Genomic DNA, 27,912 nt, shown 5'->3' on the forward strand with positions numbered 1-27,912 from the left:
GGTCAAATAGGGGATAGCTGAGATTTGCATCACATCAGATGATGGTAACAGTTCCTTCGGACTGAAAAGAAAGAATGATACCGCCTCTTAGCCAAGCATTTCATTCCGGAATTACTGGAGCGGGGGAGGCGGGGTTGTTAAACGTGGCTCCTATGTCGCGACACCCGCCGGTGACGCTCACCCCTCCCCATCAGCCCGCCGTCAGCCGGTGAGCAGCTCGCCGCCGGCAGAGCTCCCACCTCCCACGAAGTCTCCCTGCCCCACACGCCGGGCCCACGGGCGGCGCGGGCCCACTCCCGCCGGGCCGCCAGAGCCCACAGGCCGAGCCTGGGGCGCGGCGTCGGCCGACCCCCCGCCCCGGTCCGGCCCGGCCCGGCCCGGCCCGGCCCCGAGGGCCACCCGCCAGGCTCCGCGGCTCGCTGGGACGGGCCCGGCTCGGCTCCGCCCCGCGGCCCCGGCGCCGTATAAGGCCGCCGCGCCCCTGACCCCCGATCTGCGCGGAGCGGGGCGGCCGCTGCTCCCGCCGCCATGGTGTTGAACCCGGTGCTGGGGAAGCTGGTCAGCAAGAGGGTGGTGCTGGCCAGCGCCTCGCCGCGCCGGCAGGAGATCCTCACCAACGTGGTGAGTGAGCGCGGGCGGCCGCTCGCCTCGCCCGGGCAGGGGAGGAGGCCGGCGGCGCTGCCATCGGGCTCCCCGGCCCGGGATGCGCAGGCAGCGGCGGCCTAGCGCCTGACCTGCGAGGCCCGCCCCGCGGCCCTCCCGCCCGTCAGCTCCCGGAGGCTGGTGGCAGAGGGGGGAACCAGCCCGAGCCGTGTCTCCGGCAGCAGCTGCGTTTATTCCGTCCGGGAGCGATGGCGGCGGCGCCACCCCCGGGCTCCCCGCCCCCCTGGGCAGCGCCGTGCGGGCCCGGCGGCCTTCGCGGCTTCGAACCGCGCGGGCGGGCGGCGGCGGTCGCCTTTCGGTTCCCGGAGCTGCACGCCGGTTTACGTGGAAATACTATTTTTTTTTTTTTTTAAATCCCAGTTGTTCTTGGTGAGGTTTCCTCTGTCAGCAAGTACGCGTGCGGCAGTTCTGTTTATGATCGGGTTAATACGAGAGTGGATTAAAGTATTCTGCTGACAGGAAGGTGGTGTAATCAAACAAATAAAAGACTTGCTCAGGCTGAAAAATGCTGACATAATTACTTGTGGCGGATAATAGAAAAGTTTGGAAGGTTTTACAGCAGACTGAAGTAATTAAAAACGTACTTCCATTGTCCTTTCTATAGGTACTTAATACCAAAATTAATGAAAATTTGACTTAGTTTTTTGAAATGAATGAAAACATTGGGATTATTAGTATGACCGGGGGGGGGGCGGGACGACAAGGGGAATAAGGCAACTGTATCCTTCCTGTGGAGCACAAAGGAAGTTGTAACCTGCCATTCAGAGTCCTCAACCCTTGTGGAGGAACATGTCGACCTCACTGGGCAGGCTGCCAGAGGCTTTTGAATGGCACTTGACTGTTACAGTTTATCTAATTTAGACTGCTTAGTGTTACTAATCTTTACGAGATTGAATTTAAGTGGGAGAAAGTATATTATTTTCAAAATAGAGATGTGTTGAAGCACCAAGGTTTAAGTATGCACTGAGTTATTAGAAACATAATGTGTCTGCTGGGTGTGATAAGGTTACAGGTATAATTTAGAGGCTAGAAGTAAGAAGAATAGATTTGTTTTGACAAAACCATGGAGAAACTTTCTCTTCTTGTTTTCTGTTTATCGAGTGTATGACACAAAGTGTGGGTGGTACAGGTCCTGTAAGAATTCAATAAAAAGCATCCAGTGGTAGAATATTCTCTTTATGAAGTGCATAACTTTTATACTCTTAGATTTTGAAGAAAGATGAAATTACTAATGCAGTTAGGTTCTAATAAGTAAAAGGATAAAACCATGTAAGCACACCAGTTTAAAAGTTCTTTCTGATTGGGCTTTTTGTTTTGGACTGCTTGCAAATGATATGTATGCACCAAACACTAACTGAAGCACTGGTTTTGCCCTTGTGTGTTTTGGGGGGAGGGATGTTAAAGTGGATAAGGCAAAAATCAAGTTTGTCACTTGCTTAATGTCTTGGGCGCAACCTTTAATAACAGGACCAGTCTGACTTCGTTGCTTTCCTCTGTTACAGGGCCTGCGTTTTGAGGTGGTTCCATCCTGGTTTAAGGAGACACTTGAAAAGTCATCTTTTGCAGCCCCTTATGAGTATGCTGTGGAAACAGCAAAACAGAAGGCTCTTGAAGTAGCAAACAGAATGCATGTAGTAAGTTACTAGCTATTTCGTCAATGAGATCTTTGTCTTTCATTGGTGCTTGTTACTGTGGCTTAATTTGCGTGTACTTCTTAGGTGATCTCTTGAGTGCATTTTCACCACCGAAAGCAAATGGATATTTTTCTGTCATTTGTGAAAGATAGCTTCCCAAAATTAACTCGCCTAATCAAAAGAAGGTCTCGTGCCTGCAGTTCGGGCTTTCCACAAACAGAAGCGGCCTGCATCTCTTGTCAGAAGAGATACACCTACTCATACTTGGGATATATACTTGGTAGTTCCTTCCAGCAGTCTGGTGTGTGGCTGTACAGTTGTTCATTCCAGGTATTTGTTGGCTGTGGAGGCAGACTCTTATCAAAAAACACACCAGTGTGAATCAAGCTGTAGCTTTCATTGGGCAGTAGTTCAGCTGAATAGTTGTGGTGAGAACAGCTCAGAATTTGTCAGCATAGAGATGCTGGAGGAAAGCACAAAAAGAAGACATTAGGTTTTAAAAGATTCTGGACAAAGTAGTAGTCAGCTTCATTTTAAGAAGGAAGAAGCTGGTAGGATTTCAGGTCCTGTAGTCAAGGCATCCATTTTGTTTCCTGAAAATTGTCAAAACCAGTGATAGAACTTACACTTGCAGTGGCATATTTGACTTCTGCCCTTGGTTGTGATCACTGTTTGAGCACATACAGCTGTTCTCTACCAGAACCTGTTTCAAAGTCTAGCTGATTAGATCCCACAAAATATAGCATAATAATTTCTTACTAATGCAGCTCTGAAAGAGGAGTATGTTTGTTGAACTTATACTAATGGCAGAAAAGGAATGTTGAACACTTTAAACCAACAGTGTTCCCAGATGTCACCACTCTTCAAAGCAAATATTGCATGATCCCTAATGTAAATCGTTATCCAGGTTTCTGTCAGCTCCTTTTCAGAGAACGGTATGACATTAGGAGAGTGAATTTTAAACCTAACCTCACTGACTTTCAGTGGGCTTACATTGCAAAACCCCATGCTGGCAATAATACTAGATCAGTGGATTTCAAAATGCTTCTTTATACAGGAATCTTTTAAATGATGTTTGGAATTAGTTCTACTATTTAAAGCACGTCAACAGCCTTTCTGTAGAAGAATTGCTTCTCTACAGATTTTTCAATAAAATTATCACAGTTACGGACAAGTTTCCTGCCTTGCTGTGTTAAATAATAGCTGTGTACCTCATAACATGCAAGTAAATCAAAACTCAGCTATTAGGACAGATTACAGTTTAAAGCCAAGAAAAAGCTACAAGGAATCTTTATATATCCCTATATCTCAATTCTCCAAATGGGCTGTATGTATTCCCTTTTGAGAGAGAAGGAAAGTATAGCTAAAGAAAGCTTGGGGTTTTTTTCAGCAAAACTTCCATGGAAAAATGATCCTAGAGGGCTGTACTCCCTGGCTTCCATACTTTGGGCACTTTAAAGGAATTCTCTCTACCTCGAAGGCCAGGTTGACTTTTGAGAATTCAGTTACTTCTTTCCTGGATGCATTTGTTTAACATATTGGGGCAAAGTCATGGCCTGAGAATGGTCTTTCAAGCCTCCTATTTTCCTCACTTTTATGGTGATATAAATGATTACTGTTTTATAAACAGTTCAAAAGGAGAAGCAGTGTCTTGTTTTCAGGTCAGTGTAGAGCCCTACCAGTAAACAAGCAAACTTACATTTTCTTAAGTTTTAAAAGGTTTTGTTCTTTCTACCTCTTTTGAGAAGTATCTTTATACTTTATGCCTTTGCAGAAACACCTGAGAACACCTGATGTTGTCATAGGAGCAGACACTATTGTGGTAAGAAGTCTTCTGTGGTTTAGCATTGTTTTAATTTATGGCAAGTGTAGAAAATGCTTGTATCATTAGGTTTGAAGTTGAAGCTTGAAAGCTGTTTTCACTGAGAAGTTATACCTATGATAGGATGCATCCTTTGGGTTTTGTGGGTGTGGTTTTAGGGCTTTTTTCCCAACAAGGCAATTTTTGGTATCTTGAGTGCTAGAAGCCTTACTGCTGCTTTTGCAGAGACACTGGTATTGGATAAGTATTGCCTTGCATCCTCTGGTATGTAATGGAAATTCTGTTCTTGGGAAACTGACTGTCAGGAAGTCCAGATCTTGTGAACTGTTCAGTGTGCCTTGTAGCGGGTATCACTCTATACCTGTCATCTCCGCAGAGACGGTGAACGCTTAAGGGCAGAAGAAGTTGAATTACCCTTCTATTTAAGAGCTGCAGCTACTGGAGGGTAGAGTGAGGCACTGCTTATGTGCTTGACACTAAATTACCTGTTCTACCAAAGTATGTCTGCTTCTTGCTCTATGCAGTAGACTCATGTTTGAAGCACTGGCTGAAATCCTGGTTTAAATGTAATTTCTGACCTCAGTTTCTGAAAAGCATGAAAAAGCAGCACACTCACTGTCTCTTTCTGTTTTAGACTGTGGATGAGCAGATCCTGGAGAAACCAGTTGATAAGCAAGATGCGTACAGGATGCTGTCAAGGTCTGTAGTTTTAAGTAAGATTACAAATGTGTGTATTAAGCTATTTTAAAAGGAGCTGTACAGATACCTTCATGTATGTGAAGAACTCCATGGACACAGATTTTTCCAATCATTTTAAAATAGTGTAAGACAGTTCTGCCACTGAAAAAGTTAGACCTGCTTTTACATTACCCACACCTGCTTGCTCTAGCCCCTTCATTTTAGGAAGCTGATAAGGGACGTAATGAACCATTTTGTTTTCACTTGGATTAGTTTTCAGAGTCACCTACCACAAGACTGTATGGATGCTTCAGCTGGTACAGATGGGGAGTTATGGAGAGAAATCATGATGGGAAAGACGACAGAACCATCATGGAAGTGGTTTGAGGGTTGACATTTAATGGAAGAATCTGCCTGTACAAGAAAGTTCATGGACAATTGCTTTAAATTCTGTAGTTTGAAGAGGAAAAAAAAATCTACTTCCAATGTTCTTAGTGTTCTTCATGCACAGTGGGCCGCTGTTCTTGGAGGCCTCTGCTTTTTTTCCTAAAGGATACTTTTCCCTACAAGCTTAATGTTATCTTGTAGCACTCTCTTTAAGAAACATCAACTAAATAACTAGTTCCTGAAGGATGAGATGTGATGTATCCTTCAGACAGGCTTCTGTTTTATGGGAAGAATACAGAAAAAGGGCGGTGCTTGTTTTAGCAGTTTACATTGTAGCTCAGGCATATCCTAGAGAATACTAGTGCCTTCGTGGGTTTTGGAGTTTTGCTCTGTAAGTCTAATTTAGATATTTTTTTATATTGATGAATTAGACTGAATTTTTGATCCATTTTGGCATGTTGCTAACTTAAAAGTGGAAGTCTTAAAAAAAACAACCAACCAAAAGAAACAAAACAAAAAACCCCAAACAAACAAGGTATGTTATTAGTAGGAGATTCCCAAAGGACTCTGCCTCGCAAGAGATTTCTCACAACCATTTTTGGTTGAAATCATGCCAAGTTCAAGTAGTTCAAAAATGGTACTTTTTTCTTTCTTTTTCAGTGCTTAGTCTACTTCTAACACATGAAAATGTTTCAGGTTGTTTTTAAGTTCAGTAGGTCAGTCTCTTAATCATGGGTATGAAATGAAATTTAGTTTTTTTTAGAATGCCTCTTAATTTTGTCCTATATGAACAGAAAAAAAAAATGCAGACAAGATAGGTATTTGCATATATCCAAGGTGACAGATTAAAATTTTCACTCACTGTGTTTCATCTTAGTTAATTATGTGGAATCTTGTGGGGGATAGTAAGAGTGTGAGATGCTTCTGATGGCATCAAATAATGGCCTGGCTATTCTCTAGGAGACTGTTCTTTGATTAGTCTCTTGAAGTTCTCGTGCTATTTATTATACTTCCATTGTTTACACATTAGATTAATAAATTTAAGGCCCTCAAAATTAATTGGCCACAGTGTGGTGTGCTGGAGCCACTACAGGAGAGAGCACATGGATCTGTGGTGCTCTTCCTCTACACTCTGCATCTGTTAATCTGGCTTGCCATGGGATCCTTGGGGGCCAGTGTGGATGAAATGAGTACAGAAGCCCTAGGTACGTATCACTTCTGTAGTCTAAATTGCATCACCTAGTTATCACCCACTTTCAGTGAAGATGCCTGTAATTGTAGTGTTTATGCTGATTGGCTTTTTTAAACATTTGTAATAGTCCTATGTACAGTAAATAAACTGGTACCATGCACTACTTTTCCAAATTGGGGACATTGGTACAAGTGAGATTTTGGAGGCTTGAAATGACTGAATCTCTTTGTAGTATTTTTTTTTGTTTTGCCAATATCTTTTCACCTATATTGAAATAAAATTTTTTTAAAAGTATTTAAGATACATGTCAGAGCCATCAAGTGATATACTAATATAATGGTCTGTTTCTCAGGCTGTAGTAACATAATCACATAGAACATCATTGCACATGACTGATTTCATAACTGTTGCTTAATGCACATCTGTTTTCCCTGACAGGTTGAATGGGAAAGAGCACAGTGTTTTTACAGGAGTGGCTATTGTACATTGCAGCAGTAAAGGTACATGTGCCATTTTATTAAAACTCAGTATTTTCATTAAAAATGACTCTCATAAGGACTTGTGAAGAAACAAACTCATAAGGACAAGTGAAGAAACAGGATAGAAACTTTTTGTATACAATCTGAATTGGCTTCCTACTCACTTATTATATAAATTAAAAACTCCCCACAGAAGCCAACCTTCTCACTGTATTCAGTTTTCACACAGGAAGGAAGATGACAAAATACATTAGATACTACAGATACTATCTCTGAATAGTTATTTATTTAGGGAATAATTAAAAGACCGGTGTAAATTGTCTGAATATTCTAAACAAAATTCAAGTAAGGCACTACAAACTATGGGACTGAGCAGAATCTGATCCATATTAACTTTATTCCTGTGTTGTGTTTACACTAGCTGATGAATAGAAGCAGTTGCCATATCTGTACTTAGCTAATTTTTCAGTAAATAAGGGAACCTTTAGCACCCATTTTTAGGGGGTAAGTAATGGTTTAATGCCTCAGACTGTTAATGAACTGTAGGGAACAATACATTAATGTTCTTTATCTGATAATTTTATATAGTAAGTGGTTTTTGAGAACTGCACCATGAATATAATTTGAGGAGTGTTTGGTTTAAGGGACTTTCTCTAGATGTGCCAATATTCTGGAACTTCTGCAAGGATCATTTCTCTGAAATTTCACTGGATGTAGTCTTTCTGTAGACAAATTATTTACAGATTTTAATCATTACTAGAATGATTGCTCTTAACTCTTGTAATGGAAATGAAGTCATTGATCCAGTACCCTTACTAATATGCCAGTAGAGTAGAAAGAGCTGCTGCAAAAGAAATATGTTATCAAGGGGTTCCTGTAAGCAATCCAGCAAGAATAATAATGTCTTTAATTGTTTACTTTAGGAAGAAAGTACACACGTTGTAGTACTGATGCTGTGACAGCATGTCTCATTTGAAGTTTACAAATTTAAGCCACATCATATTTAAATGAATAAAAATACCATGTCTGCATAGTGATGCAATCAATGGAAGAGTTTTCTAGAATACATTTTTAGTTTTAGTTTAGAATTAATATGCTGCTGTTAAGTATCACATTTATGTTACAGGTGGAATTTTCATCTTGAGCTGACTGGGGGTGTTTTGTCAGTACTGAAAGATGTAGTAATCTGTCTTCAAATTTTTTTACTTCATCTGGGTCATTAAATGCTCTTTCCACACTAACACCATTAGCACTTGGTTAGTATTCTTCCCTTGGTCTGTATTGTGGATCTTTCTTACTTGTCCTCAAGTATTTTCACTGCTATCAGAACAGTGGTAACAAGAGATGTGTACTTGGTATTTATATAAAAGGGTAGAGCGAACTAATAATCCGTAAAGTGCACACTCATTTGTGCAAGGTTGTTTCCTTTAGAACATGTTTTGGAAAAGCCTCTGTCTGCAATGATACCAGATTCAGTGTATTGCATGCAACAGGGTCCACACCCAGATGTGCAGTACTTTATTGTACCTCTAGCCTTCTCTCAACCACTTCTAGATACAGAAGTCTGAAACAATCTTGGTATTTCTTGAGAGTTGATATGAAAATGACACTGATGGTTACTGATGAGACTGCTGGATGCCTGACTGCAGCATGGATGCAGCTGCATGTTCACATTTGAGCATTTATAACAGTTACCTGTAACTATGATGTGTTGTTAAGAGTTCTTTGACAATAGTCATGAAGTTAGAAGGGTGTTTGTTGCCTTTGTATTTGGTGCTGGATGTGTATGCTAGCAGTCCATAAATAGTTCTGCATAAGCATTGTTAATTTAAGAGTGCATCCCATAGAGGCAGAGCAACCTGCTAGCCCCAGGACAGGACTGCAGAGGTTGAAAATGCAAGCTTTTACTTTTTTGGGAAGTTATGAGCCCACTCTCCCTGAAGAACATTATTAGTAATTTCATACATCTGTGTAGTATTTTTAATTTTTCCCCAAGAGAAAACATCAAGTAAATATGAAATAAAACAATGTTATGCTCCCTAAACTACAATTTCTGTTTCTAATGAGACCTCTTCCTTTCTGTAGATAATCAGCTAGAGACAGAAGTCACTGATTTCTATGAAGAGACTAAAGTAAAATTTTCTGACCTGTCTGAAGAGCTCTTATGGGAGTACATTCATAGCGGGGAGCCAATGTAAGTAAGACCCTGAAGCTATCACACAGTACTTGACAATAGGCCTTAGGGTACGTTCTTAGCCACCGGCATAAAACACCTGTGTTCTGTGAAATTTTGCTGTGTGGATAAATGATAGCATGGGTGATGCAAGGTGGGTATTCTGTTCTTGTCTAGAGCTATAATTCCTCCAAGGAGCTCCAGGTGAGCTACCTTTTATAGTACCCTAACATTTGATAAGTGAAGACTGTTGAAATACTCTGGATTGCAGCAAGCACTCATGCAGTATACAATTACCTCTCTAACAGAGGCATTCAGGGAGCTTGCATACCTGAGAAAATGGATAGTTCTCATTATAAAACAGGTGAATAGAATGAGTATTAGGTAATCAGGGTACTGGAGAACTTTATTAAAAAGGTAGAACATGGTTTATTTAGTTTATCGAAATTGTGCTGCCCTGATGCAAGAAGTGCCAACAATTTTCACGTATTCTTCTGTCTAGCTTATATATGTTCTATGCCATAATTGTCTCTTAGCTCGTGTGTTTCTGCTACCCTTGTAATATACAAGTTACTTACAGACAACATCAATTCCACAGAATAGAATGAGAACAGAATGCCTAACTACTCCTAAGATGAAGTTGACTAGACTTTAATTTTTTTAAACAAAGTACTTTTTTTGGAGACAACAAGGCAATGTTTGTGACTTTATGGAATTTGCCTTTCCTTTGTTTTAGCTGAAGCTTAGTGAAGGAAAATCAGGCTGTAGTTAGCACTGTGGACTGCATGTCTGGTGATCTGAAGTGAAATTTTGGGTCTGTAACTTCAATTCTGACTGTGTAATTATATCAACTGTGGTGTTTTTTAAACTCACTTGTGCTGTAAAACAATAGTGAAGTTTTACTGGGTAAAGAGGAACCGCTGTAGACTTTGTATTTAAGAGCTTAGGTGTAAATGAAGCATACCTTCTGAACATGTAAGGTTCCCAGCTTCTTAAAGAAACAGAAGCTAAATTGGATTATGCAGAGAAGAATGTTTTGGCAAGAATACAGTTGTAACAAATTTGTAGTTAGGTTTTTGGAAGCTGATTTTTAGTATGCATTTGGCAGTTTGAAGGAAAAATGATGATGGATTTATAGGAAGAATGAAGGTTGAAAAATATTTTTGAATATTTGGATTATTTCCTCAGGAAGAAAATATGCTTTATCAGTGCTGTGCTGCAGCAAAATGGTTCTTAAGCAGTGCTGGGTAATTCTCTTCGTTCTGCTAAACAGGGCATGTGACAACAAGGATTTCTCAGGGATCAAAGGTTCAGAGAATGTATTTCATTACACTCTGAAGCACAAGCCAATCAATCTTCATTCATATAATCAAGAGGATAGGAAGAATTTGCTCTGGCCTTGTGAAGGAACTACTAAGTGTTCTATAAATTTTGCAAATCAGTAAGAAGTCTGTCTTTTGGGTTTTTTGTCCCTTCCTTCATGGCCACCCATACTGATTACACATTTAAGTGCATACAGGTTTTTCTAAACACTATTGCAGTTCAAGTGACCATTTTTTTTTCTAATGGCTACTCAATTTTGTGAAATCATTTAAGTCTTAATGAACACATGAAAAATTAAAAGAAAATTGACTTTCGTGCTGTTAAGGATTGGATTGAGTTCTTTTTATAGCAAGGACAAAATTGGCATATAGTGTTTTAAGTCACTGGGGACACAGGGACTGATTCTAAAAGTATTTAGGTAACCTAAAGCATGAAGGAGGGAAAAGCACTGTCTCAGGGTAGACTCTAAGGCTATAAAAACCCTACAAAATTTTGGCTGCAGAAAGATGGCCTTTCCCTTTGTTTTATTCCTCTTCCTCTTTTCCAGCCAAGGATTTTGTGCCTGCTGGCAGGGTCTCTTTCTTCTTTCCTGGCTCTCTGTAGAAAGAGGGCTGGACCATAGTAATCCTAACTGTTTTGGGCTTGTGTGATGAGTAGACTTAGCCATACATGTGTTCTTGCCTTTGGAAACCCACCTAAAACCCAACCAAGCATCTCCCCTCATCTGTAGGAGCAGCAGTGCTTGTTAGTGTAACAGTGATTTTTCTTTTGTTCATTGGCTCTGTGTAGAACAATACAGATATTACATACATGGATAAACTATTTTGTCATGAACATTCAAGTTCTACAGCTAATGAAGGAAATGTGCTTTAACGTTGCATTTTCAAAAGTTACCTCTTTTACCTCTTTCTTAACATATTTTCCCCCATTGTATTGTGTGTGGGGTTTAGGAAAAAAATCAGTGGATGTTGCACACATTCTTGCTGTATTGTGTGTGTTTGTGGGTGTTTTTTTTGTTTCTTAAATTAGTGGTTTTACACACACTCATATATCCTGTACAAAGGTCAGTTACTGAAAAATGCTTTATTTGCATCAGGGATCTTGTTGTTTGTCAAAAGATCTTTTAAAGTGATTTGTATTTTTTTATTATGATGGAAACTAATTGATGCTATGCATAGTGTTATAAATGAAGTTAGTGCTATGCTCATAAAAATACCCAGTTACAAAAGCCAGTCAGATTAGCCAGAGCTAGTTGAGAGCTGTGTAAATACTGATGCATTCTGAGTTTTAGCATGGAAGACACTCGTTGAAAAATCAGTGATACTGTTATTAACTACATAGCGTCATGCTTTTGGACTAGAAGCTGTAGCTGTAGTAGAGAATCCTACTTGGGATGCAATGCCAGAATACAAAGTTCTGTATAAAACCAAACAAAATGTGGCCAATTTTGTTGGTGTCTGTGCTGAGAGTATGTGGTCAAAATGTTTTTTGTCTCCCTCTCAGCATATAGCAGAATGTCTTCATCCTGCTGGACTGCTACTTCATTTAAAAATGAAAAGACTTTTTGGTCATTAGAATATTCCTAGTTTAGATGGTGGTGGAAGTCTTAACCATGTTATAAAAGAAGGAATAATTTAAACAATGACAAAGCCATACAGTGGTGCTTAAAATGCAACATTAAAGGAAAAGCCCAATTCCCTAGTTTACAGCAATTCAAAAAAATCCCATTTACTGGATACTGATTCCTCTGTTTCTCTTGGGAGGCTATTGGAAAGGGAACCCAGAAATAAGTTCTAAAAATTTAAAGAGCTAGTTCTGATCAAATTTAAGATGAAAATATCTACAGTCGTCTTTATGTAGTAAACTTCTTTCACAAGTAGTTTGTGTAATTCTATACTATCTTAAGTTAATAGATGTGAGACTGATTGACCTCTGGTTTCGGAGCTTGCTGACTTAGGCTTTCAGATTTGGGTATTATGTAGTAAGGATACTTCTGCCTTGTTTCTTAAATGTAAACAGTAAAATTGTTGGGTCTATTGCAGCTTATCTGACTGTATGCATATCCATTCTACACAGTGGAATTTGCATAATTACTCCTAAAGACAAATTAGATTTCCAGGGTTACTTTCTGTGAAAAGACATTTCTGTTACTAGTATTACCATGACATCTAAGAGCACAGTGTTGTAAACCACAACTCATATCTTAGAGAATTATGCAAGAATTGGATAGGGCTGAATGTGATAGAAGTAGATTTTGTATTTGAATAGGTTGTTCCTCCCCAAGAAAGTTCTATCTTCCTGATCCTCATTTTAGTTAATCTAATGACAGAGATCTGCAAGAGGTGTACTACAGTCATTTGAGTTCTAAGATGCTTTCTTTTGTGTGAACTCCTTTTGGAGCTAACTTATTCCTAAAGGCCCTTCAGGCTCCTGTGGAATAGAGTGAGGATCAGTATGCATCTGGGTGACCTAGTGGCAATGTTGGTCTCAGTGATGCTTGCTGTTGCCTTTTTGGTAGCCAGGACTTGGAGAATGCTAGGTAGCCTGTGGCAATACAGTCTGACTGCAGTCAGCTGATGTACCTCCTGCTTAGGTGACTATGGCACTTGGACTGTCTGAAGCATAAAGACCTTAGGCTACTCAGCTGTAGTAGAAATACTGATTTATCTTACAATTTATAAATTGAAGTGTTAAGCCTAACTAGTAGATTCAATCTGCCTCTAATTTGAGTACACTAGTCTTTATTCCAGACTCTGCAATACTGATGGATTATTAGTGTTCCGTGCTACCTTTACTCTTAATCTTAGATACATGTTGCTTTTGCTTTCTCGCCTCCAGGGACAAGGCTGGTGGATATGGAATCCAGGCCCTCGGTGGAATGTTAGTTGAGTATGTCCATGGAGACTTCTTGAATGTAGTGGGATTTCCTCTGAATCACTTCTGCAAAAAGCTAGCAGAACTGTACTATCCACCCTCTAAACATAATGTACAACACAAAAAATATGACTCTATTCCTTCTGTGGACACTTTTGAGAACCTCAGTGATGGAGAAAATGATTCTTCAAATTTCACAGAGCACAAAGGTGCTACTAAGTTGGACAGCAGTGGAATGTGTTCCTCAGAAGCTATTTATAATTCCGAAAACAGTTCTAGTGTCAGAACTGGTTTTATGGTACCTTTGGAAAATCAGAATGGAGTGTCAGAAAGTGCACCAAAACTTCCATCTAAAATTCTAGAGCTGATGGATGGGTTTAGAGCTTCAAAGGTAAGGGAGAAAATTAAATAAACTACTCCTTACATTGCTGACTGATACAATTGTTTAACTGGACTTCAATATATAACAGGTAATGTAAAATACTTACGCTGGGTCAAGAACGTATTAATAACTAGGAAAAAAGGACCACTGAAGTACCAAAGAATCTAAGATAGCTGAAACTTTTGGTGCAGTGCAAACATTGGGGGTTTTGGTATTTGCTTTTATCTGTTCTGTGAAATTTCAGTTCTCCATTTGATAAAAATTTTTGTCTCTTGAGAGGAAAAATGCTTGACTTTTTTTACTGAGCACAATCAGGCAGGAAATTACATTTATCTACTCTACAAAGAAAGCATTTAACATGGTTAGCTTATCTGACTTGTATACAATACTTGTCACAATTTAATTATATTTCCTTTTTAACTTTTAATGCTTGAATTCTGTGAAATATTCTAGTTTTCTAATGCCCTGTAAGGAGATTATTTTTTATGCCATGTTTCATGTTCTAGCTCTGTTTACCTGATAATCTCCATGCACTATCTGGTGGAGACATATGTATAACAGCTTACTAACAGAAGGTCACATGCTCTGTGTAGCAGCCAAGTGTGAGAAATGAGTAGCTGGACATTTTAAGTACTACCAGGTTTTTTAGTCACAGTTCCAGTGTAGTGAAGATGATAATGAAGAAGGTGAAGGAGAAATGGAACACCAATCATCTTAATAGATCACTGATCTCCATCAAGTCATTCATGTTTTAGGAAGAGTGAAAAAACTGCTAAAGTGGAAGTGAAATGACAAAACTAAAGATACAACAAGATGGAGGGAAACATGCAAGACAGCGGACAATGGTTTTGCTGAAACACTGGAAAATTGTACTCGGATCTGAAGGAAAACCATAATGTGGTCACTAAGGGATCTGTGGGTGTGCTGCCTGCAGGCATGCAAAGCAGTATTAAGAGGTTTGGAATAAAGCAGCCTTGAGATTGCTGTGCTTGTGAACTTCCTTGTGTATCCATAGGGAGCAAATTTTGATGCATTTGAATGGGTGAGATTATGCTTAGCATTTCTTCAATTTAAGTAAAAAACATGGAGAATCATCAGCATTTTGTTGTGCATTATGTACACTGTTTGAAGTGATGTAATGCCGAATTCAGTTTTGTGCAGTGAAAGATGAGGGCTGTAAACAGAAGCAGAAGTTTTCCTTTCTCACTAATCCTGTCTAAAGTCATAAGTACGAAGTGCTTAGTTTTGTGTTGAACTAGTGGGAAGTTTTCTTCCTTGGGGCTTGGATTTTGTAAAATTAATTACCAGTTGTAATGAACGCTTCCTGTGATCTGACAAATCTCTCCACTTGTAGAATAAGGATAGAATCACAAAAGCATTTAGTTTCACAAAAGCTCTCAAGTTCTATTTAATTTTACCCTAGAGTGTTTTTTCAAGGACTTCATAAAGCAGAGTGCAATCTCCTGCAGGCGAAGATGTTGCCGCCTATTTTACTCTGAACAGCTGCTGTTCAGGGTTAAATCATGCTTTCTCAAAGTTAATATGTTCTGAATTTGCGTAGTCTGATTTCTACTCAGACCTTTGGGGTTTTTTCTTGTTTGATTGCCTCCCTTCCCCTTGAACTGAGAATTATAGAATGGTAGAGTGATTTGAATCAGCCAAGTTTTTGACCCTATCTTCTCACCTTCTCTTTCTTGTTATTAGTTTCCAGGTGGTGTCAGTCAAAAGATTGGGTAGGTCTTGCAAGCCAAATGGTGTAGACTAGATGCAAGTGGCTCAGTATTGTGACAGCCCAGATTATAATAAATCTCATCTATATGTTCTTACTAGAATAACAGAGGAAACTGTAAAAAGAGGATGAAGATGATAAAACATATACACACAGAGTAGCAGACCTATCTCTCAAAGTTGATCTCTCTTTCTCTGTTTGATTTTCATTAAACAGCATGTCAATCAATTTTTTTTTTTCCTTGACTAACTTTGATTTTTAAGTGCATTATAGTTTCCTGCAGTTGCAAACAAATGGATTCTCTGATTGCTGTGTGTTTTTACACTCTTGTGCTCTACATAAATTCCTTGGGTTTAGGTGGTTTAACGATTTCAGAATACTGAAAGCTGTACTCTCTACTGAGAGCTGTTCTCTCCCTCATTCCATGTGTACATGTCCTGCTAAGGTGTACATGTAGTACAGTTGTGCTCTGAAGTTTTTTCCTTTATTTTTATTAAACAAAGACCAGTATTATAGCAACTGAAGCTGTTACACTGCCCTAGTAGAGCTTTCCAGTTCCTTAGGTTTTGGGTAAATCAGATTATGATCTTTTGGCCTTGGTTCAGATGCTTAAGAATGTTCGACCTTATGGAACAATCTTATAGATGGGGATATGCTAAATACCTGAATATAGAGGTGGTCTTCCTACAAAATCTGTAGGCTGCATTCCAGAGTATTTTGAGTTCCTTTGTTCAAACTTCTTTGAACCTCTGTTCAAAATTTTGTAACTTACCTAGGATAATGAAACCCTTTGAGAGGGAAGGAAACATACCATAGCAGTTTTTAGTTTTGTTGAAGTGTGTTGCACTTAACTGTAATTGTGTAGAATAATTCTAGGCAAAAGGTATAGTTTTTTGTTTCTTGATTTTAAGTCTTTTAAGCTAACAATTTTTTTCCTATGTGTAGGCTCTGTTTGTAGCCTCTAAGCTGAAAATCTTTGATCATCTGAAAGATAAAGGTCCACTGAAGGCTGTGGATATTGCAAATGAGATTGGAGCCTCTGTGTGTGGAACAGAAAGACTCCTTGATGCATGTGCTGCGCTTGGATTACTGGAGAAAACACCACAAGGTGACTAACTTCTCTCTGCAACTGCATATTGTACTGAAAGACATGCAGGACTGAAAGAGATGCTTTGAAGTTCAGAGGGTCTGTCTTGATATTCTGGATAATTTGGGTTGGGGGAAAAGGAGAATGAATTGTTGCTTCTTTGCTTTCCTTAGCTGGAATTGTTTAATTTTGGGGTAGGCTTTCTCATGAACACATTCAGGTTTCTTTAGAGGAATGCTTAGATCACTTCACGGTTTACTGACCAAACTTGTAGTAAGTTGCATGGGCAGTCCCAGGGAGTAGCATAATAGCTCAGATGTATTGTCTGCCCTTGAGTCACAACAGCCCCATGCAATGCTACAGGCTTGGGGAAGGGTGGCTGGAAATCTGCCTGGCAGGAATGGACCCGGGAGTGTTGGTCAACAGCTGGCTCAATATGAGTTAGCCCAGGTGGTCAAGATGGCCAATAGCATCCTGTCTTGTATCAGAAATAGTGTGGCTAGTGGGTTTAGGGGAGTAATTGTCCCCCTGTACTCAGCACTGGTGATGCTGCACCTCAAATACTGTGTTCAGTTTTGAGCCCTCCACTACAAGACAGATATTGAGGTGCTGAAGCATGTCCAGAGAAGGGTAATGAGGATGGTGAAGGGTCTAGAGGGCAAGTCTCAAGAGTATTGGCTGAAGGAACTGGGGTTTAGTCTGGTGAAAAGGAGGCTGAGGGGAGACCTTGTCACTCTCTATAACTACCTGAAAGGAGGTTGTAGCAAGGTGGGTGTTGATTTCATCTCCAAAGTAACAAGCAATAGGACAAGAGGAAATAGTCTGAAGTTGCACCGGGGAGGTTTAGATTGAATATTAGGAAAAATTTCTTTACTGAAAGGGTTATTAAGTGCTGGAAGAGGCTGCCCGGGGAAGTGGCTAAGTCACCATCCATGGGGGTATTTAAAGTCATGTTTATGTGGTGCTTAGGGACATGGTTTAGTAGTGGACTTCATAGTGTTAAGATCATGTTTGAACTCAATGATCTCAAGGGTTTTTTCCAACATAAATGAGTCTGTGATACTATCTAAAATAAAGACCAAATTCTATTCCATGCTGTAGCGGAATCACAATCTTAAGTAGGTAATCAGGGTTTTAATGAGGAGAGCTCTGGAATGTGTCCCTCATAAACAACAGCTTAAATTTTAGTGTCCCTAACTGAAACAGTGCTTGAAGGTGTATGTAGGTGAGAGAGTCAGTATTAGGATTAACTTTTTCAGTCTGCACTGTGTAGTTTTAAGTTTCTGTATGCATCATTTACATAGTAAGAATTAAAATGGCCAAGTGCTGAGAAAATGAAATAAAGGGGGCTTTCAACTCTGTTAGAGGACAAGATCAAGGACAAAGCCCTAAAGGCAAAACATGCTGCAGAAAGCTTGAATTTAAGGGAAGGAGAAGACATAATCTGAAGAAAAATGCAGTCAAGAATGAGGAGCTTCTAATACTCTTCCCTGAATATTAGGTGTTTGTGGTACTTTGGTTTAAAAAACAATAAAATAATTGGTGCCTGTCTATATCTTCCAGCATAGAAATTTTTTTATACACAAAGTACTTGCTCCTTTAAGAACGTGAAGACTTTGAGAATTATTTTATAGAAATCTTTGCACAAAAAATATGTTCATAAGTTCAAGATTTGCTAGCTATTTAACAGCTACACAAGAAAACATGCCTTTGTTTTTATAAATGACAGTTGTAAAGTACTGAAAGCTGGTTACAATTGTTTTCTTCTCATAAGGTTACAGTAATACAGATTCAGCAAATGCCTACCTGGCTTCAGATGGTGAATACTCGCTTCATGGCTACATTATCCACTCTAATGACCACCTTTGGCCACTCTTCACAAATTTGGAGTCTGCTGTCAAAGAAGGCAGCAGACAGAACCATAGAGCCTTTGGAAAGAAAACAGAGGATTTATTTAAGGTAGTATAAAGTCTTTATTAGTATCAAAACCAGCTGTGAGGAGTGCAGAACTGGATCTAGGGGCAGATGGAGACTGAGCCATCTAAGAAAGCTGATCAGTCTCAGAAATCATAGAAACACAATGCAACTCACTGATCCCAGACTGCTGTTTCTTCAACTTTAAGCTCTAAAGTGCTGGAACAATCACAGAATATACTGGGAAATTTGAGTGCTGACAAAAATTCTCTGGCTAAAATGTTGTCCATCCAGCTAACACACTCTCAGAACAATCTCTGGGCTTGTTCAATTTCCATTTATGTCTCCTTTTTATAACACCAAATAGTACCTTATCACAGATGCACTTCCTCCATATTGGATGCCAATCACTTGGTACTGATGTGTATCCAGGTTCAATCTGTGCTGTGTAATCAAATCTGTTTTCAAAGTTGCTTCCTGTTGATGCAGTGGAGAAGGGTTCTAATCTCTTATGAAGATTTGTAAGTTTGTATATTCTTCAAGCTGGTATATATTGCTGATAAGAATTGTAATCCTTTCTTCTATCTGTTTCCATCTCTGTAGCATTCCTTTTTCAGTGCTAGCCCAGATAGATTATGTTCAGACTGGAGAATCACTTAGGGTTATAACTAGCCTAACTTGTCAGTTGTCCACCTGGTAAAGCAGGTTGAGGGGCATAAATATTTGTGCCTGTTTAAGGAAAGGACTTGAGTGAGTGGGAGAATACATCAGGACTTCATCTCTGACAGTAGTGCTGGCTTAAAGTGTACTTAAGACTACATCCTGTGGTCCTGAATTTGTACTTCTAGATGCTGATGAAGCCAGTCTCCTAAAGGAAATAAGGGCTTTTGGAGGCTTAAGAACGTCCTGTTAGTACCTACTTTACTGGGGAACAGTGCCTCCTTTAGGAATCCTTCAAAGGCTCTTTTAAAGAAGGTTTAGATACTTTACTTTAGGATAACTGCTGCAGTAGGTGCTGGAATTTATGTGCAAATTAAGTGTTTTAACGTTAGCTGAACTGGTTCTCACCCTTTGTTAAACATCTGGATTACCAACTTGAGTTTGCTTGGGTGATGCTTGGGGCAGGAGTGACTACCAGTTCAGGCCTGGGCTACATATGCATGCAGGATGGTATGTCTAAGCAGAATATATGGGCTGCCTGTGGCACTATGCATACCTGGAAATGCTTCCACTTCATGGTAGTTGTAAAGCCAGACATAACTGATGAAATATGTATGAAGGAGACATAGAGATTCATGCTTATGTATCATTTGAAAGATAAAGGCATGAGGTTCTGGTACTGAATACTTGCATCTCCCCTAATCAAAAAACCCAGTTTGAGCTTTAATGTTTCTTATTTAAGTTATGGTCCAATCATACAGTTATTTTTCCATCACGGGAGAATAAATGTCAATTAAATTAAAGCAATCTGTGAATATATCAAGGAGGAGCACTTAAGGAGACTGAAAGAAAAAACTCATTTCAAACAGTTTAAAGTCTAGAGACCTCTTGCTGTGGAGTAAGTAAATTGCTGTGTTAGTAAATGTATATCAGAGGCACAGTATATCTTTAAAAAGCACTTCTCAGATCATCCTTTCCTTCTGTTATGTTACCCCAGCTTCAGTGGGCAGAAGTGTTGAATTTAACAGCCCTTGGGACATCACCAAGACCAGGTTCAAACCAGCCAAGTGTATGTCCTTTGAGATGCCCTGCAGAAGATCTCTGATCAGAATTTTTGAGAGGATGCAAAAATCTGCTTATTGCTACAGGGAAATGGCAAAGGATTTGGATGAGCCACTTGTCAATGACACTTTTAACTCATCTTTTAATTTTAGAGTTCTAATGTTAATAGTTTGCACCTACTGCTTTGGTTGTACATAGTTTTAGTTAAGTAATGAAAATAAATTTCAATTATTGTGCTTTTTTCCCCCTTTTAGGACTATTATCACAGCCAGGAGGTGAAGCAGCGTTTTATGGCTGCCATGCACAGCATTGCCCACCTGACAGCCAGAGATGTGGCTACAGCATTTGATCTTTCACGATTTAAATCTGCTTGTGATTTAGGAGGTATTGCCTGTAATTGAACTTGTATACAAATTAAAAGGGAAAAGCTTAATTTCTATTCCATAGTTTATTACTTATACATATATTGTTTTTTACTAGAACTGCAGTAATTTTTACTGGGACTATTATTATTCTGGTATTGTAATGTCGGAATAAAAGGACTGAGTGCAGATAACTAAGTAGAGTTACTTCAATGGCATTTGAGTCATTTGAAATAAGTGAATGTTTGTCACAATCAGTTACATACTGACATAGCTCAACACAGAAAACAAGACGGTTTGTGGCTCAGCCGATAGAATATTGGGCTGGGAGCTCTATTTTCAACTGTGCTGTTGTTGTCTTTTGGCATGTCCAAGATTTTCAAAAGTAATGAATGATTTATTTCTGAATCCTTCTATATTGGAGTGTCAAACTTGAAACACTGCTAGAACAAAAAGTTTTGATTCTTTGAGAATTGTTTTTTGTGTGTTGGTATAATTATTAATATCCAAGGTGCTCACCAAAATGTTGAAGACCAGTGATACCTGAAGAAACTCTTGTTAGTGTCCTTTTTGGCCATGTGTTTGGAGTTGCACAGAAGGAGTGTTATTACATAAGGAAAGATCTGCTGAAGAAAGAACACTTTACCCGGTGCCTGGGGAGGTAGACAACATGTCAGAGGAATTAACACAATACTGGTGCAACATTTGCCACTTGTGCAGAGACTCCAAGACTTTACCATTCTTATCCTTCACCATGCTGGAGAGCATGTGTCAAACTTCATGTATCAGTGCTTTGTAAATGGTCAATAGTTCTAGTGCTTCTCATCCACAAATTAAAGTAGTCCTTGCCTTTTCACTAATATTCTACCCCCCAAAAGCCCCCAAGGTACTGGTATCAAGAGTTATATTAGCAATTCTATGACAGTGAGGAGTCATGCGTGCATTCCTTGAGCTTGAAATCATTGCTTTATCTACCAGTAACTGCTATTGCCCATGTTAATTGTGGATCTGACTGTCTAATTCTGATTTGATGTCTCTAATGTTATATACAACCTTGTCTTTAAAAATGTCTGCAAATGCTGGCAGAGATGATCTGATTTTTTTTTTTAAACTTTCAACAGGTTGCACTGGAGCTCTGGCTCATGAATTAGTACAAATATACCCAAATCTCAAGGTCACAGTATTTGACCTTCCAGAAGTGATTGCAAACACCTCTTACTTTCAGCCATCAGGACAACACATGGCTCCAGTGACATTTGCATCAGGTAAATATAATACATGTTCTTTTGTCCTATTCTGTTATCCTGGAGCAAGGAGTAGGCTCTTTTGCTGCAGAAGATGGTGTGCTACCCTCCTTCAACCCCAAATGTGTCTTAGTAAAAGGCAGTGTAGGCTCACCCATGCTAAATGGGGACATTGTTTTTCTCAAGCCTGTGGGGATGAAAACAAACTGGCTATGGTTGGAGAGTGTGGATAAATAAAGAAGCATGAATTAGTCATTTTTGAGTACCACTGGGAGGAGAGGCTGCATGTCTTTGTCTCAGGCTGTTCTTTTCTAGGCAAGATCAACATGGTGGCTACAAAGGACTGTCTCCTTCCTTACTTTAGGCTTTCTCTCCATTTTTATATATTACAGAGCTCTTAACTGTGATATCTGCAAATCAGTGCATAAGTGTACCTGTTCATTCTTGTTTCTTTCTTTGCCTCTGCTGAAACTTCTAGTTCCTCCGCAATATTTCCATTTCACTTTGTAGGAATGTACTCTGTGGTTTCTGTAGGAATGTACTAACTCTGCTTTCCAACAGGTGACTTCTTCAAGGATAATCTTCCAGAAGCAGATCTTTACATCCTTTCACGTGTTCTTCATGACTGGCCTGATGAAAAGATAAATGTGCTGTTAAGCAGGATATCAGCTGTTTGCAAACCAGGTAAGTTTTTCATCTTGTGGGCTTAAAGGTGCATGTTAATGCATAAACATAATGATAAATCATAAGAAGTTTGTAATAAAAAAGCATATTTTTCTGTCTAGTCATAGTAGCCTTTGCTTGAATGTCTATGCTTGCATTATGGTAACACCTACTAAGAAAGGAGATAAAGCTGCTAATAAAACTATATAAAATAAGCCCTTACTGTAGTTGCAGGCTTCACATACAACTTTTTCATCTCCGCTATCTCTGCTATGCCCAGTCTTTGTTACTAAGTCCTGTATCGTTCAAATAACTATGCATGTGCTTATGTCTATACCTACAAGTAGTCTAACTAAAGTTCCTTTAGGTTAATCAAGAAGAAGCAGTTTGTTTTGCTATCACTTTGCTATCTCAGTAGTGTGCAGAATATGGTAAACTGGAGTTCAGCACTACTTTATGTGCATATTTCATGAGAAGTATGTAGCCTCTTCTGCTTTCTCCTACATTTGCATCAGAATATCTCAAGTTGGAAGAGATCATAAGGATCATCAAGTGCAGCTCCCTGCTCCTTGCAGGACTATCTAAAGCATATGACTGAGAGTGTTGTCCAGACAGTCCTTGAACTCTGACAGGCTTGGTGCCATGACCACCTCCCTGGGGAGCCTGTTCCAGTGACTAACCACCCTCTCAGTGAAGAACCTTTTCCCAATGTTCCGCCTGAACTTCCCCTGACAGAGCTTCATTCCATCTCCTCATATCCTGTCACTGGTCACCAGAAAGAGGAGATCAGCACCTCCCTCTCTGCTGCCCCTCTTGAGGAAGCTGTAGACTGATGAGGTCATCCCTCAGCCTTCTCCAAGCTGAAAAACCAAGTGACTTTTTCTGGTCCTTGAGGCCTTTCATTGTCTTGGTAGTCCTCCCCTGGACACATTTGAATAGTCTGATGTCATTCTTATGTTGAGGCACCCAAAACTGCATGCCATGCTTGAGGTGGGGCACACCAGTGTAGTGTAGGACAGTCGCTTTCCTCGACCAGCTAGCTATGCTGTGCTTGATGCACCCCAGGACATGGTTGGACCTTTTGGCTGCTAGGGCACACTATTGACTCATATTTGGACAGTATTAAAGATCAAAGAAGATGACAAAAAGCAGAAAAGCCTGACTGCTAAAATCAACTGATTGCTTAATCCAACAGGATTAACTGTAGCTATGAAGTTTGTTTCATAGGAGAGCATTCAAAAGTAGACTAGGCCATAAAGCATAATCCTGTTATAAACTGAAAGAAAATTGTGGGTGCTGTCTTAACCATATGCAAAGATTGGGGTATGACAGATGCTTACAGGAGTTGCTTGATTCAAATGGAAACAAGACTGAGCATAGTCAGGAAGTGATCTGAACTTTATTGAAGTGGAGACAGTGCTCTAAAGTCACCTTTCCTTTTAACAATTTAATGATTGCTTCCAGAAAAAGATGACTGAAAGTTCTGTCGCTGGTTTCTACTGAAGACCATTAAAACACTTAATCTGAGGGTCCTCTATAACTCTCTGAACAAAACACTAAAAACTTGAAGCTAGAAATACTTTACTGAACCACTTTTGGTTGTTTTGGATATGCAGGAAGTGCCTTGCTAGTGGCAGAAATTGTGCTTGACGAAAAGAAGACTCACCCTCCTAGAGCTGTACTACAGTCCCTCAGTATGACTGAAGGAAAGCAGAGAAGTGGCTCAGAATATAAACAGCTACTGGAGAAATATGGATTCACAAACACACAAATTAAGATCACAGGAAACTTACTAGATGCTGTTTTGTGCTTCAAGAAGAATCTGTCACCGTAGTGTGCCCACAAGCAAACCGGGATGCTGAGTTTTTACAATACTCATGCAATATACCCATTGTCAGCCAGCACATATTGTCAGTTTAGTATCATTTTGATCCTTTATTTGAAGCATAGTTGTTACAAGCCTTGAATAAAAGTTGGTCTGCAGCTTCTTCAGGAGTGAGTTCTATGCATTTAAAAAGTGTCTGGAGCAGGCCAAAGCTCCTGTGTATTAAATACCTTCATGTCTAGTTCTTTCCACTATCTTGCAGACCGTATTAAGCTTAGACTTGACATAGCTGTATAGCACAGCAAGATAAAACTAGTCTTCTATGAGGCGCAGTAATACCTTATTTTTCTTGGACCTTAAAGATAATTCTGTCTGCAGTGTATTCAGCCATTACTACTTACTTTTATCAGAAATGAAAAAAAAAAAAAGAATACTGTACCATCTGTTTGAATTTGAGGGTGCTAGTCCTCTTGTTCACTTTGCTGTGACACTTTACTGAAAAACATCTCCAGGATACCCTTTTTTAAGCACTTTTTCCTCAGGCAAAAGTGAAAATAGGACAAAGTTCAAACATGTTCCTACAGCAGCTATAATGTCATGGTGAAACTTCAGCAGCCTCTGACCTCTAGCCACAGCATGTACCCACACAGGCTGCAGTTGAGAGTTGTTCTTACTGGTTCCTGTCAGGTTGGGGATTTTCTGAATATGGTTAAATGGCCATATATACTTTCTGTCTCATTACTTGAGATGAGTTTTAGGATTTATGTATAAATTCTCCTATGAAAAATAAAAATAGATGTTTCTTCATGTTCCAGTTTTTAATTGGAAAAGTATATCCTGTATCCCATCTCTTCAAGTAACTTGTCACTAATGTCACCTCTTCTAATATTTATTTTTCCTGATACTTCATTGGTATTTATTTTTTCTATTTAAAGTGTACTTTGTAGTGGAAGTCTTCCTGGAGATTAAAGTTGCATTTTCAAACTATCTATCTTCTCTATCAGTTGTGAGTTTCTTGCTTGTCACACTTCTACAGCAGTAAGTGATTAAACCCTTATGGAAGAGGCCATGCCTATGTTGAATCACCAACTTCAGCAAATTAAAGAGAGTCGATGAGCAAGAGCGAGAGTTGTATCTGCCTGGTATACTCTGCCTTATGTTATGTAATCAGCAGTTACTTTGCTCTTTGAGCACTGAGTAAAGCAAAAGTGCCACTGTGATTCAATTCGCTGTAAAACATGCTTACTATAAAGCATTTCAGCTGCACAAAATTGAGGAATGTCAGACTTTTTACCACATTAGTCTTGAATTCTCAGCATGTTTTTATGAATGGAAAGTTGACTGATGTCATCTGTCACTTAAAGAGATAAGCCAAAATATTCAACAACGGAATAATGTAGAATATTTCTTTTCCATGGTGACATGAAGCTTGCCATTATGCTTAACAGGTTTGTATCTTTAGGGAGACTTATTCCAGCAATTAGAAGTTTCTCATCTCATACTTACTCATAAAGTTAATAATGCTATTCTTTAAGCTGCTATAAACTGAGTCAGAATTTTTCAATCCTCAAGTTGGCACACCTGTAACTGTCACAGACTTGAAAAGTGTACCTTTAAGTACTATGTATCTGACTGTAAAATTTGAATAGAATGTGCTTGGCTACCACACGGCCTCAATGTACTCTCTGATTAAAGCACACCACTATACACACTAAGCATTAGTCCCCTGGGCATGGTGTCTGTGGTAATGCACCACAGCTTTGCACTCTCAGGATAATTAAGCATTGGAGCAGGTTGCCTAGAGGTTGTGGAATTTCTGTCGTTGGAGGTTTTAAGGTCTGAGAACAAAGCCTTGAACAAGCTGAACTGAGTGTAGAGCTGCCCTGCTTTGAGCGGGAGGTTGAACCAGAGATCTCCTGTGGTCCATTTCAGCCTAAGCTGTTCTATAATCATTTGAGGTAGCCCAGTTACCTGAGAAATTATAAACTCATCTTCTCTTATTAATGTCAAAAATGAGTTTTTCAGTTGCTCTGGAGAAAGCTGGTATCTTTGGCTGACTGGTAGAAGAGGTGGTTTTAACGGTGTTACACTGAAAAGACTTCCTAAACAATGGGCATAACTGAGGAAAATTGGGACCTGTTGGCTAATCAAGACATGAAGAATAATGGGGCTGAGTTTTAAAATCTTAAAATTATCTTCTGCCAATAAAGTCTGTAGGTTTTTTTGTTGCTCCTTGGGAAGTGACACTCAGTTATGTCTTCTTGGTGATGCTGTCTTTTTTACCCACATTCTGGCTTAACAACAGTTTGGAGGAAACATGATGCACAGAAAACAATTTTTTTGAGGTGGATAATCATGGGGATTAACAGAATGATAGATGAATAATAGAAACAAGAACTTCAGTTCACTGAACATGAAGGTTAAGAATCCTTGAAGAGAAAGAAAAGTTTTTAAGAAGAGACACAGCTTGGTTGGCTGTCCTAGCTTAATCATTTTTATATGAATTTTTGATGTTGTTACAGCTAATAACAGTACTTGTGCCTGGAAAAGTAGCAGAGTGTGCCTGGACAGAAGCAAAGGGTAGTAGTATGTCACCTGAGCCACCCTGCACAAAATCTTGGGAAGAGCTATTAGATGGCTAAGCCCCTTTGTGTGAGCTCTCTCAGTTCAGTTTTGGATGTGTTATCTGACTCCTAGATAGTGAAAGTATTTAATGTGGGGTTTTGTTTTGTTTTTAAAAAAATATTTTTGGAGGGCTGATGCTTCCCTCCCTGCCTCTATCTTTTGGCTGGAACAATGATGATCTGGATTAAATTACTTTTTAATTCAGAAAAGACTGTTATGCTTGTTAGTTTTTATCTCCTATAAAACCATGGCCAAAATTGCTTCATCATAGCATGCTTCCTGAAAGGGTTGAAAGTTAGGTCTGTTTCAGTCCCTCTCATTAAGTTTCAATTACATTAGACAAGACAATTAAGTACAATAATGCTCATTTTGTCAGTAGCCCTCTCTTTGTCTTCCCTTTCACCTCGACGGGTCTGAAGGTGGGATAACCCTCATGCCAAGTCTACTGAAGTCATCCCCTCTTCCCCTGAAAACAGATATATGACTTGACTTGTGAGTGTTTGATTCCTCCCATAGTGTGGAAGGGAGTTTCCTGCATTTTGTGAGAGGAGTGGATTGTACATTTAATAGTGGATTAGTCATTTAATAGCAAAGCAAATCCATAAATGATAAATTAAATCACCTGTGTCTTGTAGCTTTCACCTTTATATATGGTAGCAGAAATTCTCTTGCCTGATAATGGATTAGTACTGTTGCATGCATTTGTTTTTTAAATTAGGCTGTGGGATTTTGCTGGCTGAAATGGTGTTGGATGATGAGAAGAAGAACAGGAGCACAGTGCTACTGCAGTCTTTGAACATGCTTGTGCAGACAGAGGGAAAGGAGAGAAGTGGCTCTGAATATCGAGGCTTACTGGAACAACATGGATTCACAAATGTCAAAATCAGATTAACAGGAAATTTGTTGGATGTCATTCTCTGTGCTAAGATCTAGAAAAAATGGATCTAGTAGTAAAATCGGCATGTCTCTAGTCATGTTTGATGTTTAGTAATTATGCAAATATGTTCTCAGTTTCCCATCAATATCATAAACAAGAAATTTTATGTCAGCTTTCTGAAGTTTCTTTTAAAAAGGGGGAGAGATTGATTCCATTTACTTTGAACTGGAGTAAAACGATACCAGAAGATTCTGGCA

General features: G+C 39.4%; 1 protein-coding gene across 4 annotated transcripts; it reads left to right on the forward strand.

The window, feature by feature from the left end:
• The first annotated feature begins 465 nt into the window (after positions 1 to 465).
• On the forward strand, positions 466 to 27,826 carry ASMTL (acetylserotonin O-methyltransferase like). Of its 4 annotated transcripts, none has more exons than XM_074907911.1 (13): positions 466 to 621; positions 2,166 to 2,297; positions 4,072 to 4,119; positions 4,754 to 4,818; positions 6,815 to 6,876; positions 8,941 to 9,049; positions 13,190 to 13,616; positions 16,282 to 16,444; positions 18,198 to 18,385; positions 20,314 to 20,443; positions 21,543 to 21,686; positions 22,227 to 22,349; positions 27,497 to 27,826. In XM_074907911.1, the coding sequence occupies exons 1-13, from the start codon at positions 529 to 531 to the stop codon at positions 27,709 to 27,711; spliced, it is 1,899 nt and encodes a 632-aa protein (XP_074764012.1). In that variant the 5' UTR covers positions 466 to 528; the 3' UTR covers positions 27,712 to 27,826. The 4 variants fall into 4 exon arrangements, with proteins under 4 accessions (XP_074764012.1, XP_074764002.1, XP_074763993.1 ...); XM_074907901.1 differs by having other exon boundaries at positions 467 to 621; positions 18,198 to 18,382; XM_074907892.1 differs by lacking the exon at positions 27,497 to 27,826 and adding an exon at positions 23,945 to 25,142 and having other exon boundaries at positions 467 to 621; positions 18,198 to 18,382.
• Positions 27,827 to 27,912: the final 86 nt, after the last annotated feature.

The sequence above is a fragment of the Athene noctua genome, chromosome 1 (genome assembly GCF_965140245.1).
Source record: "Athene noctua chromosome 1, bAthNoc1.hap1.1, whole genome shotgun sequence".
NCBI lineage: Eukaryota > Metazoa > Chordata > Aves > Strigiformes > Strigidae > Athene > Athene noctua.

Coding starts and splice junctions, on each gene's coding strand:
- ASMTL (XM_074907911.1), top strand. CDS start 529: ATGGTGTTGAACCCGGTGCTGGGGAAGCTGGTCAGCAAGAGGGTGGTG. Junction 4,819..6,814: donor GCGTACAGGATGCTGTCAAG/GTCTGTAGTTTT, acceptor TTTCCCTGACAG/GTTGAATGGGAAAGAGCACA. Junction 22,350..27,496: donor ATCAGCTGTTTGCAAACCAG/GTAAGTTTTTCA, acceptor TTTTTAAATTAG/GCTGTGGGATTTTGCTGGCT.